Source organism: Danio rerio, chromosome 22 (assembly GCF_052040795.2).
Source record: "Danio rerio strain M-AB ecotype USA chromosome 22, GRCz13ab, whole genome shotgun sequence".
NCBI lineage: Eukaryota > Metazoa > Chordata > Actinopteri > Cypriniformes > Danionidae > Danio > Danio rerio.
The window spans coordinates 33,543,841-33,556,516 of record NC_141042.1 but is presented as its reverse complement, the minus strand read 5'-3'; the positions used below and the strand labels follow the sequence as shown (position 1 = coordinate 33,556,516).

Below are 12,676 nucleotides of genomic sequence, written 5' to 3'. Positions count from 1 at the left end.
ATCTCAAAGACTTTATGACTTTTTCAGTTGCATTTATAATTTTGAATGTTGTGTTATAATACTTTCAAAATAAAACCTAATCTAAACCAGATTTATAATGCAACACATGCACAAATAAAGGTAAAATCTTATTTTCCTCTGAACAATGTAATTATTGTTTTTGTTTTTTAGAAAAACATTAAAACTTAATGATGGTTATCATTTTTATTTTTTTGTTATATATATTATAAAAAATCATAAAAACTTAATTATATCATCCATATGTATGTATAGAATAAAGCACATCCAGACAGTTGTTATTGCATACAAAACCCTACAGGCTTATTGACAGCCTAAAGGGAAAGGATTTATTCTGCAAAAACAACCACCTGGATATACTTTATTCCTTTTACTAGACGGTTACCTGCCATTAAATGTTAAAATTTGCTGTAATATTTTATGTATTCTTTAAATAAAGTCAAACGTGACATAATCAAAAAAGCTGGACCAACTGAACAACTAACCTCTGTATTCAGCCACAAGGTGGCGATAAATACTCAAAAACAGTGGCAGAGACAGACAAGCATAAATATGGAGGCAAATATATCCAGCAAACCCAAGATAGAATCACAATTTCTCTTTCAAAAAATAGACACAACAACCAAAACAACTTTTAAAAGTGCTAGGAGCCTTGGAGTCGTCATGAATTGTCAAGTGATCTTCAAAAACCCATGGTTAGAGTGGCCTGATCCTGTAGATTTGCCTCACACAAGATTAGGAAGATTAACACCTTACTATTGGAGGAAATCCTTGTTCAAGTTTTTTTTTCTTTCTGTTCATTAGACAGTTGTATTTCCTCTAAGCAGGACATATAGTCTTTGCTGTCAAATGTTTGCTACAGATCCAGAATTCTTTAACAAGCCAAATCGAGCACACATCACATCTCTGTTTGACAAATTACATTTGTTGACAACCCACTCACATCAAACTGATGGCATTTATATTCAGTGCACCCACTGACTCTGCATGTCTTAACCTGAATTCAAGCCTTAAACTTCATATACCTAAAAAAGATTGTGTTCTGTAAATGAGCATTGCATTTTGGTGCCATCCTAAAAAGGTGCAAATTCACTTTTACCTTTACTGCTTAGCTTTAGTAGAATTGCCTGCACGACATGAACTGATCAGCTGGGCTTTTAAGAAATGTAAAATACAAATCTTTGTCATCGATTCATTATAGTCTAATATTCATACTGTGCTTCTGTAGCAGAGGCCAGCTAGTAATGTGTCACGTTTTAGCGTGATCAAAACAAGAAACAAAAAGGTGCGAATCCAAGTGCAGATTATTTATTTACAGTGCAACAAACATGGTGATCAGAATACAAAGAAACAAATAAACGACAAAACCAGAAACTAAATCAGAGACGAGGCTCAGGAATAACAAACTCAAACAACTAAACTTAACTAGAAATACGAGACAAATAACACACGAACTAGACTAAGGCAAAATACAAGAACAAGATCAGAATAACAAACTCGGAATACTAGACTTACTGGATACTCGGACAAGGAAGACAACGACGCGATAACAAACAATGGTGGAATGATGGAATATATAATCCAGATAATCAACGGTAACATAGAACAGATGTGATGACAGTTCAGTGTATGTGTTCCGGTGTATGCATGTGGTATGTATGGAATTGTAGTCTTTCTGGGACGCTGTAGTGCCTTGAGTCTTGATGCACTAAAGCGCCCTCAGGTGGTCACTGACGGATGTGACAGTAATGGCTGTGCAGGTAAACCTCACTACTCTGACCTCTAAAGGTGCTCTAGCGACAGATGCTAGAGGTCATAGTCTGTAACCTCCTTTGTAGAGCAATTGACTCCTATGCGGAAGGTTGCAGGTTTGATACCAGCTCAGAGCGGGTTGGGTGATGTAGGACCAGCGGGGTTACACTTCTATGAATCTTTACTGAAAAACCATGACTGCCCCATGAGCTTCGCATGTTAAAAACACATGAAATCGCTCACAAAACATGTATTTGAAACATTTTCATATGGACGTTTTCATTTCACTTACTACAAATCTCTTTTTTAATCTCAAAAACCATGTGTACATATTCATTATTAGCCGATCCATAGTGATTTAAACATACAATACTACAAAAACAGAATTTTGATTCTGAGCATGCAAAGAGGTAAAGTTGGTTTTATATTCGGATATTTAGACATTCTCCTTAATAATATAATTTCAGAAAAGTATTCTTTGCAAATTCTAAATGGGGAAATCATAATAACAGCAAATGACTATAAAAGTACATTGTTCACAGTGAATTAGATAGTGTTAATGTTGTTTAGAAGTCATACTTGCATGCTAATTCCAATCAATTATTCAAGGTAACATGGTACCCAAAATAGAAACTGCTAAATTAACAAATGTGCGGATATAAAACCAAATTTACTTCTATAGCATGCAGTGAGGATCCAGAATTTGACCAATACATGAGCTCATTTGTCCTATCTTGACTGCTATGCCAATTATAAATAGGGAAAATATCCCAAAAAATCCTCAATAAGAGCAAAATCCTCTGTTGGTGTGACTTCAGCTAATCCGTTTTGGCCAATGCTAACAATTTTAATTTTACAATCTATTGTAAGAGAAGAAATCTTTCACTATTGTATTGTTTTTAAACAGAGAAAACATTTTACAGGTAGCTTACTTCTGAATCTTGGACCTTATTCTTGAAACAAAAAATGAGCAATAAAAAGGTGTGAAGCAACAAAAAGTTCCCATATTGAAACTGATTTGAATAGCCTACTATTTTGGTGATTTTTGTTTTCCATGAATTTTCAAATGTACTTTTTACAAGAGAGTCTAGAAAAAATTAGGCTCTATATTAATATTATTAGTAGTATATTTTAATTTTTAATTTTATTTTTTTTAAATGGCCAAATTCTGACTGAGAACAGTTGAATCTGCTGGCCAGTTTGTTATTTAACTGATAAATGACAATAGACAACATTTTTTAAATTAAAAAATTTAACAGATTCCTATTTTTTCTAATGATGTATGATGTAACATTTGTATTTTAAAAATAAGTGTTATTTCACATTTCTTCATTATAAAACTTTAGGAAATATTTTTGGTATTAAAAAGTGTGTTTATGATGACCATCCAACAAGCTAATCCAGCTAAAATAGTGCTTAAAATGTCACTAAAATGCAGTATTTAAATCTCCTAATTAAACGAAGTATATATCTGCAAAAAGCTCCACTTTTTGAGGAAAAAAGAACCACCACTTTTACCAGGCTGATTACAGGTCTGATATGGCACATTATTTTTAACAAAACTACCTTTAATCCATACAGCCCTAGCAAACAGTTATGAGCATGTTCAATATACTGCAGGCAAAATAGTGAGCATTTAATGATGTCTGTCAAAAAAAATAACACTGTCAGTACTTCCTTAGCAAACTGCAAAAAAGAAGCATTCATTCATTCATTTCTTGTCGGCTTAGTCCCCTTATTAATCCGGGGTCGCCACAGCGGAATGAACCACCAACTTATCCAGCAAGTTTTTACGCAGCAGATGCCCTTCCAGCCGCAACCCATCTCTGGGAAACATCCCTACACACACACACTCATACACTCATACACTACGGACAATTTAGCCTACCCAATTCACCTGTACTGCATGTCTTTGGACTGTGGGGGAAACCGGAGCACCCGGAGGAAACCCACGCGAATGCAGGGAGAACATGCAAACTCCACACAGAAAGGCAACTGAGCCGAGGATCGAACCAGCGACCTTCTTGCTGTGAGGCGAATGTGCTACCCACTGCGCCGCCCGCAAAAAAGAAGCAGTTCCTAAATATTTTAACAACAGATGCTTTTAACAAGAGACGCTAACAACAGATGCTTTTGAGCTTTTAACTATTTAAATTCAAACTAATGTACAAACAAGCATAATGGCAGGAGTTATAGGTCTACTAGATCTCTCTCTCGGCGAGGCAGTGACGCAGTAGGTAGTGCTGCTGCCTCACAGCAAGAAGGTTCGAACCTCGGCTCAGCTGGCGTTTCTGTGTGGAGTTTGCATGTTCTCCCTGCCTTCGCGTGGGTTTCCTCCGGGTGCTCCCCCACAGTCCAAAGTCATGCGGTACAGGTGAATTGGGTAGGCTAAATTGTCCGTAGGGTATGAGTGTATGTGTGGATGTTTCCCAGAGATGGGTTGCAGCTGGAAGGGCATCCGCTGCGTAAAAACTTGCTGGATATGTTGGCGGTTTGTTCCGCTGTGGCGATCCCGGATCAATAAAGAGACTAAGCCGACAAGAAAATGAATGAATGAATAGATCTCTCTCTCTTTACAATGAAGACCCCTAGTGGCGAATTTAAGGCAGTGTGTCTGCCACAAGGGTTTTTATGCATTTAATGCACAGGCCATTGTGGATCACAATATGATTATAAGACGTTTATTAGTGAGGTGGCTTGAGTAAGCACATGGTGCCTTCATTTAAAAAAAAAAAAGCTTGGCTAGCAATACATTACATTTTCTGTTTTGAAATTAAATTCTTGCCAGTTTTTCTCTATTATTTTTAGGCTCATAACTTATTAGCAGCTGTCAGAGTGTTGATTGATTGGTAACAGACCTGACCTGATGGTGATTTGTCAAACTTGATGACACAGTTTAAAATGTCCTACCTAGAGATTAAATATGGTTTTTGTAAAATAGGATAATCCTAAATCAAGTTTTGCTTCTGTAATAAGGGAAAATCATAATTTTAAAGCACCATATCTTAGGACCTAAGATAAGATAGGTTCTTATTATAATAATTATAATATTATCATAATTACAATTTGTCATGAAGATGCTCATGACTGTTTGCAGAGGCTATGGATTGAAGGTCAAAATGTTGTAAATAACCTTTCGTAATCACTTTAGTAACACTTTTTGTGGTTACTTCATAAGTCCTCATAGGTGTGTCAACGCCAGCCATTGGTGAAACTTTGTTCTTCTTTCACAAACAGACATCTATCATACTACAGGAAGAAGCAACAGTAGTGGGATGCATTGAACAATAATAAATTGTATGAAATACAACCTGAAATCTCAGAGTTTAAATACATTTTAAGATTTGATCAAGTGAGTTTTACCAGATGTCGTTGGACATACAGTACAAGATTAACCCATGTTTTTTTTTGCTTAAAGATAAACACTCTACAATGTTTTTTCCTGCACAATTCCCCTTACTGTAAAACACATTTTACTGGACTGTCCTGTTTTAATGATTTCAGAAGGCATTTTTTAATTAAATGAACTCTCTTAAAAACATTTTTAACAAAGTGAAACCAGGAAAAAAAATGTTAATCATGAATTAACACAAAAAAATATCTTATTTGATAATTGTTATAATTTATTTGTTGTATTTAATTGTACATTTATAAATGAAATGTTCATCCCATTAAAATAGCCTTGGTTGCTGATATGACATTAAATTAAAAAATTTGATTACATTACATTACATTACATTAGGCGGTTCATTCCGCTGTGGCAACCCCAGATTAATAAAAGGACTAAGCCAAAAAGAAAATGAATGAATGAATGAATGCATTACATTAATGCAGGAAGATATAATGTTCATAAAGAATATGTGAAAAAGCTAATTTCTTGCTATTTGGGCAGCACGGTGGCTCAGTGGTTAGCACTGTTGCCTAACTGTCACGATTACCAGCGATCGTATTTCATAGATTGCTGGACTTCTTTCACAATAACCATGGACTACAAATCTGTCATTTCTGGACTACATTTTCATACATGCACTCCGCTCACACTCACACATGCTTCCTCATCTAGACCGATTACACCTGAGGATTGTCAGAGATTGATTGCACACACTATTTAAGCTACACACTCACTTATTCGGTTTGCCCAGTCTTGTTTACTGTAAGTAGCACTACAACGTGTTTTCCTTGTCTTGTTTCTCCGTGTTTTGACCTGAGCCTAGTTTATTCTTTTGTCCTTGTTTGCCGCCTGCCTTCTGACCTCTCGCCTGTTATTTGACTTCGATTCTGGACTGCCTGTATACACCTGTTTGCACCTGTATTGACCATTGCTTGTCTGACCTCTGATTAAACCTGTGTTTGAATCCTACTTCTGTTGTTTGTGTCACTCCCCTTCATAACAGAGGTCAAAACATGGAGAAACAAGACAAGGAAAACGCGTTGTAGTGCTACTTACAGTAAACAAGACTCAGCAAACTAAATGAAGCCTGGTTTATACTTCTGCGTCAAGTGACCGGCGTGACCCACGGCGCATGCAACGCGCGTAGCTGTGCATTTATACTTCTGCGCGCTGTCTCTGTTGGTCTGCATTAACACTTCCGAAACGCTAGTGGGCAGTGAGGTGTAAATGTTCCTCTGTGTCGAGTTTCTTCTCTGCTGTTTTGCTTTTCCTGAATACTTCCTGGATGTACAAGTGGCTCAAACTCGCTCATTTTGAGGCAGGAACCGGCGGACGTGCAACAACTTTAACTATGAGGTAAACACAAAACAAAACTTTCCATCAGGTGCTCCTTCTCGGGACTCCACACTTGTAAACAATCGCTCCATTGGGCTCACGTCCAGCTCGCGCCATTCACACGGCTCTCGGTCCCACCCAGACTTGCCAGCGCTACCAAGCCGACCAATCACAGAGCTTGCGCTACGCGTCGTTGCGACGTGTAGTTACAATTTTTGAGAGGTGCACGTCAGCGACGCTGACGGCCACGGCGAAGGGCTATGCGTCAGCGCCGTAGCATACGCAGGCGTTTGACGCAGAAGTATAAATCAGCCTTGAGTGAGTGTGTAGCTTAAACAGTGTGTGCAATCAGTCTCTGACAATCCTCAGGTGGTGCGAGTGTAATCAGTCTAGATGAGGAAGCATGTGTGAGTATGAGCAGAGTGCATGTATGAAAATGTAGTCCAGAAATGTCAGATTTGTAGTCCATGGTTGTTGTGAAAGAAGTTCAGCGATCTGTGAAATTACAATCGCTGGTAATCGTGACACTAACAGCAAGAAGGTCAACTGGTTCCAGTCCCGGCTGAGTCAGTTGGCATTTCTGGAAGGTCTGTGTAAAACATATGCTGGAATAGTTGGCGGTTCATTCCACTTTAGTGCCCCTTATTAATAAGGGACAAAGCCGCTAAGAAAAATGTATTAATTCATTTTCTTGCAATTTGAGAATATGCATTTTTTGTCCCCTCCATAAAAAACGTACTGCTTAATAATCGTTTTGGTTGATTTAGGTTTTAGAGGGTTTTTTTTTTTGTATTATTAAATTAGAGTGGGATAGGGCACAATCAGAATTGCTTTGTTAACAAAGCAATTGTATAAATAATAAATTGTTAACATAATATATTATATATTATTATATTATATTATTATATTATTAAAATAATAAATTGTTAACAATTTTAAATTAGACAGTGTAAACTGATCTAGTCAAGTGACACTGATACTGTATATTTTAAACAAAAGCAGTCATTTTAAAGCTTGAATTACTCCCATAATCCAACAGCAACAATTTCAAAGCTTCCAGAAATAAAAAGACAGTCACAATTGTCAAAAAAGAGAAACTGTTGAAATAAAAAAATTTAATGAGGAATCAGAATGCAATCATCTCACAATTCCGGCATACACCAAATCATCTTCTTGTTTAACTCTCTGGGGGGAAAACACATATAACACAGTAACTGTGACTTGATTTGTATTAATTCACACAAAAAATTTGGCATAGCCACTGTTTCCAATAAACCTAGATAATCATCTGTAAAATTAATTTCACTCCAGTACAGAAAGAGCTTTGCAAATAGGATTATTTACAATATAATTTTTATACATACATTATTACATTCATTAATCATTTTGCAATTAATTGCATTTTTCTAAAATTAGCTCATTTCTTTGTCTGGAAAAATGTGGAAAGCCAAGGTAAAAGGTTTATTGTGCGCCTTTTCTGATCACTAATTTAGTCCCACAGTAAATTAAATTGTATTAGGATGTATTGACCTTATTCTTCAATGCTAAAGTGCATTCATTTTTGTGATTGTTTTAGAACTTCCAATTCAGTTGCCTATGGGAGAAATGACTAGGATCAATAAACGCTACTTGCTCTGCAAGCAAGTGTGTTCATGACTATACATAAAAGTAGAATAATATAATATAAAAAAATCAGTTTGCAACATCAAGCAACAGAACGAGTCATTTTTAAAGTCTAAATATCAATGGAAGTGCAACCGCAAGTCTCAAGCCGAATAGATTCTAATGGCTGCGTCTGCTCGTGCCTGGAGAATAAGGTCAATAAGATGCCATAAAATTATTTTTATTTTAAAGTTGGTCTTCGTTTAGTGTCAAGCAGACAAATGTTAATTTAAAAACACTATAAAACAAAAGCTGCTTTCCTATATATGCTACAATAATCATATGATCTCACAAATGACCACAAGTCACTGATGTCATGGAGATTTAAAGTGCACAAGTATAAAAACATTATAAAGAGACGTTTTTCTTACCATTATTAGAGCATTCCTTTTACAGAACGTTGGCTCAGCATAGGTTATCTCTTCTTCAGGAACCTGGCCTTTTTTAACAATAATGACAGATGTATTAGATTCTCTTTCATCATATATATATATATATATATATATATATATATATATATATATATATATATATATATATATTATTTTGTTTTTTGTTTTTTTTACAAATGTGGCAAATGTACACTTGCCTTCTTTGTAATTTATTCTACATTTCCTGCAAATACAAAACACTGCAACTGCAGCCACTACTAACAGAGTTCCAGCAGCAATAGATATCAGCCCTATAGGAGGTGCAATGCCTAAAATCAAGAGAAATACTACTTTCAATCATTCACCTGAACACAACTAACAATGTAGCTCAGTAATTAAAAACAAATGTACCTGCACATGGCTGACAATGTTGTCTGATGTCCAGGTGTTCAGTCTTGTTGCTGATAGTGTTGTTGATCACACAGCTGTAGGTGTTGTTATCCTCATATTGCAGCTCCAGAGGTAAAGAGAGACGGATGCTGACATTAAACACACTGATGCTGGAGATTAAACTGTTTCCTTTGTACCAGGAGAGACTCACAGCACTCACATTCACCACTGAACACAGCAGCGCACAGTGAGAGACTGACGGACCTTCAGATGAAGAGCATTTAGAAGTGTTTCTGATGATGACAGGAGCAGATAGAAAAGCTGAGGGTGAAGACAAATCAGTCAAACTTTAAGTTCACTTAGGGACAGGGTTAGGAGATTAATAAGCTTTCAGATGTATCGTCAAAACACAGCTCTGTATAAAGCACAGCAAACTTTACTGCTCACCACTGACAGTAACTCGGAACATTTTTTCTGCTTCTGGATTTGTGCTGATTTCTACTTTATAAAGTCCAGTGTCTGTGCTTCTGATGTTTGTGAAGGTCAGAGATCCTGTCTGATTGTCCATCTTCACTCTGTCTCTAAATCTCTCATCAGAAACATTATTAATCATCGCCTCTCGGTTGAGTTCAGCAATAATAATATCTGGGTTTTCAGGTCCAAACATCCACTGTAACACAGTAATATTTCTCATTTCAGCAACACCAGTGTGTAGAATGACTGAATCCCCCTCCGTTACAGACAAAGTCTTCATTTCATCTTCATCAGCACCAAACACACCTAAAACACAGTCATTCATAAACTTTCTGAATACTTGTTTTCTAAATGCTGGAGTGATCTGAGAACAGTTCATGAACGCAGACAAAAAAAGAATGAACTGAACAAACTCGTTAAAATAATAAATATCTTATAGCCTACGATCTAATATAGTATTAATAGTATTATAGTATATTGTTATTTCTCCTCATTAAAATCAGGCAGCCCCAGAACATTGCTTACGCGCAAACCCTATTAACTGTACGTTCCTAATTTCCATCTTCGTGTTTTACGCAATTCCTGTTTTTAATAGGCTAAGTATTAACTCGCAGTGCTATAATACATTTGAATATAAAACAAAATAACTTACCATCCAAATGCCACAGCCGTAAACGCAATAAAATTAAAACGAACCTCATTTTCGTCAGCAGCTCTGTATAAACAGACGTCGCTTCTGATTCATTGACAGGATACTGTCGCGTGAACGCGCACAAGCGCATATCCGTTTTTTTCTCCTTTCTTTGTATAACTATTGCATGGTTAGTCTTTCTTTCTTTCCTTTTTTCTACTTGAAGAAAACACAATTTAACTCCTAAGTTGTACGCATTTTCACTTTCGTATTTAAATTAAAATACTATAACTGAGATTTGTGTTTGCATGTCTTATAGTATTGTAAGAAATGTAAGATGTATGCACCCTAAACTTTAAGTGTTGTGATTTTTTTTATATTATTCTTTTATTTTCTTTATTCTCTTTATTATTTGAGTAACTAAATGTTTACATTGGGAGTATATAATAGTAATTTAGCATACATTTCAAATAGGGAAATTAGATAGTCTTGATTGAGCAAATACACTGGGTTTATAAGCTGGGTTTATCAAATATGGGAAATTATTTCATAAAATACAACATATTTATTTTTAAAATGTTTGTAGCTTTTATTCCAACTGTTGGTTTGTCTGTTGGTTTCGGTAGCCAAAATTACAGATTAAACCAACTCTGCATTTTTAAAGCGTGGGCATATATTTATTTACCTTTGAACTTTATTAAACATCCTTTATTAAACAAGCCTATATTTGACTGTAAAGCTGTTTTTGTTTACAACAGAATTAATTTTATGCTGGATGGATTATCCTTCACATGCAAACCAATCACACACATCTATTAATAGACACATTATGAGGTTGGCTTTGTCCTGCCTCCAGAACAAACCACATTCATCTAGTTGGCTTTCGAGCTGTATTGAAAGCTCAGACCCCATCAGGTTTCTGTTTAACTCCAGTGGCTTCATATTTACTAAAAAAAAGTTAAAACCTTCAAATCTTTTTTAAATGTGCTTTTGTCTTTTATATATAAAATATCCAAATTGCTCATTTGTATTTCCACATTTTTCAAAACTTCTTCTCTTCTGGATATTGATATACTAAAATAGCTTCATAGCCACACTCACAAGAACTCATTCATTCAACCAGATCACAGCTTTAATAAAAACACTCGACACAAAGTCAAAAGAAAAAAATATATAAAAATAACTCAGCCTTGACAATATGTCTGATCACTATTTGCTTCAGATTTTACATTTCAACACAAACATGCATGTTCCTTGAATAATCCCACTTTAAAATACAATTTAAAGCACGTTTTAAGTGTTTTGCTCATTGTAGTGTGAACTTTACACTGTGACGGTTTAGACAGGGTTGAGTGCGAGATGTGATCGTCAGCAAATGGTGTCATTTCACACTTGCTTTATGTTTGAATGCAACCACTTGTGAGTATTTTTTTCCAACTCAACACTTTCCCCCAATAATATTTTTCTTCTGCTTGTAACCTTGATAATGTAAAAACACTATTATTAAAAAATCTGTCAAATCTGAGCCATCTGAATGCACTTAAAATAACTGTGTGGTTTGTTTGCCTAATCAGTGAATACTGATACTATTTTATGAAGTAAGAACATAATCAACAAGACTTTATAGTGTTACTTGCACATTTTCCACCAACTGTGATAAATTCAGCTATAAGTACATACAACCAAAGTAAATCTCTTTTTTCAAAACATTTTTTATTGTGTTTTAAGGGGCCTGCACTGAAATGTGACACGAGAGGAAGTGGTTTCATTTTCACCTTCTTTCTCTCAGTTGGTTTGTGGCTTTTTTATGAACCTCTTTTCCATTGTTCACCTAAATTTAAATATTGCACAAATTTGCTTCTGTAAACATATCAATTAGTGAAAAACATGGGTTACTGTATTTTTAAAAAGTACATTTTGTAGATGTTAAAGGCTGCGCTGAAGAATTTAATTAAAAATCTTTCATGTTGTCATAATGGAGTATTTGTAGAATTTTGAGGGAAAATTATGAATTTAATCAAATTTAGAATAATCCTGTACAAAATGTGGAAACCGCTGTGAATACTATTCCTGGTTCACAATGACGCACTCATTATGCATGAGATAATGTAGTCCACGAGACGATGAATGAGATATTGAAGATGACCGTTTGGAGTATGTCAGCTTTCTATAATGTAATAACATACAATCTTCACCATTAGGTGGCAGTATGAGGTGTTGCGCCCAACTCACCCCCACCGCTCTTCAGGTAGGTCGTGGCGCAACTCACCCCCACCGCTCTTCAGGTAGGTCACGGCACAATTCACCCCCACCGCTCTTCAGGTATATTGTGTGCAACTCACCCCCACCGCTCTTCAGGTACGTCTCGCACGCTCCTACTAAGAGGCTTCTATAAAAAGGTGAATATTTCGCTTTAATTTTATTTAGGCTAGATTATTATTATTTTATTAAACAAACCAACACAATCTCATGGCAACTAGTGTTTTGGTGCTGAATATAGCGGACTTAAGCACTTCACCCCAAAGGTTATTTGTTATTCTTTATTCCTTTAAATAATGTAGCCTACTTGTCTTTTTAATGATTAATGAAGGAATTATGCTTTGTTTTATTGTTTATCTTTATTTACAAGTAGCAGAGTATTTACAGCTAATG

The 12,676-nt window shown here is 35.7% G+C and overlaps 1 protein-coding gene and 1 long non-coding RNA gene across 4 annotated transcripts; both read right to left on the bottom strand.

Annotated features, from left to right (window-relative positions):
- Nucleotides 1-5,528: 5,528 nt before the first annotated feature.
- LOC147838594 (uncharacterized) lies at nt 5,529-7,274 on the bottom strand. Its single transcript, XR_015522291.1, has 2 exons — nt 6,779-7,274; nt 5,529-6,734 (listed from the first exon to the last, which is right to left on the bottom strand). It is a non-coding gene; the product is annotated as an uncharacterized LOC147838594 (long non-coding RNA).
- A 143-nt stretch (nt 7,275-7,417) lies between these two features.
- LOC101883469 (uncharacterized) lies at nt 7,418-11,176 on the bottom strand. 3 transcript variants are annotated; one of them, XR_015522250.1, is made up of 6 exons: nt 10,046-11,176; nt 9,367-9,699; nt 8,941-9,240; nt 8,742-8,858; nt 8,530-8,592; nt 7,418-7,681 (listed from the first exon to the last, which is right to left on the bottom strand). XR_015522250.1 is itself a non-coding variant. In XM_087304640.1 (6 exons), exons 1-6 carry the CDS (start codon nt 10,173-10,175, stop codon nt 7,634-7,636), a joined length of 990 nt encoding a protein of 329 aa, XP_087160766.1. In that variant the 5' UTR covers nt 10,176-11,176; the 3' UTR covers nt 7,418-7,633. The 3 variants fall into 3 exon arrangements, 2 of the variants coding, with proteins under 2 accessions (XP_087160766.1, XP_087160765.1); XM_087304640.1 differs by having other exon boundaries at nt 8,530-8,597; nt 8,748-8,858; XM_087304639.1 differs by lacking the exon at nt 7,418-7,681 and having other exon boundaries at nt 8,525-8,592.
- Between the last annotated feature and the right edge of the window lie 1,500 nt (nt 11,177-12,676).

Bases quoted from the DNA above. Each gene is read 5' to 3' on its own strand.
- LOC101883469 (XM_087304640.1), bottom strand. From the start codon at position 10,175: ATGCGCTTGTGCGCGTTCACGCGACAGTATCCTGTCAATGAATCAGAA. The intron at 9,700-10,045 runs GTAAGTTATTTT...ACTGTGTTTTAG, and splicing joins ACGGCTGTGGCATTTGGATG to GTGTGTTTGGTGCTGATGAA. The intron at 8,598-8,747 runs GCAAGTGTACAT...TTGTTAAAAAAG, and splicing joins TAGAATAAATTACAAAGAAG to GCCAGGTTCCTGAAGAAGAG.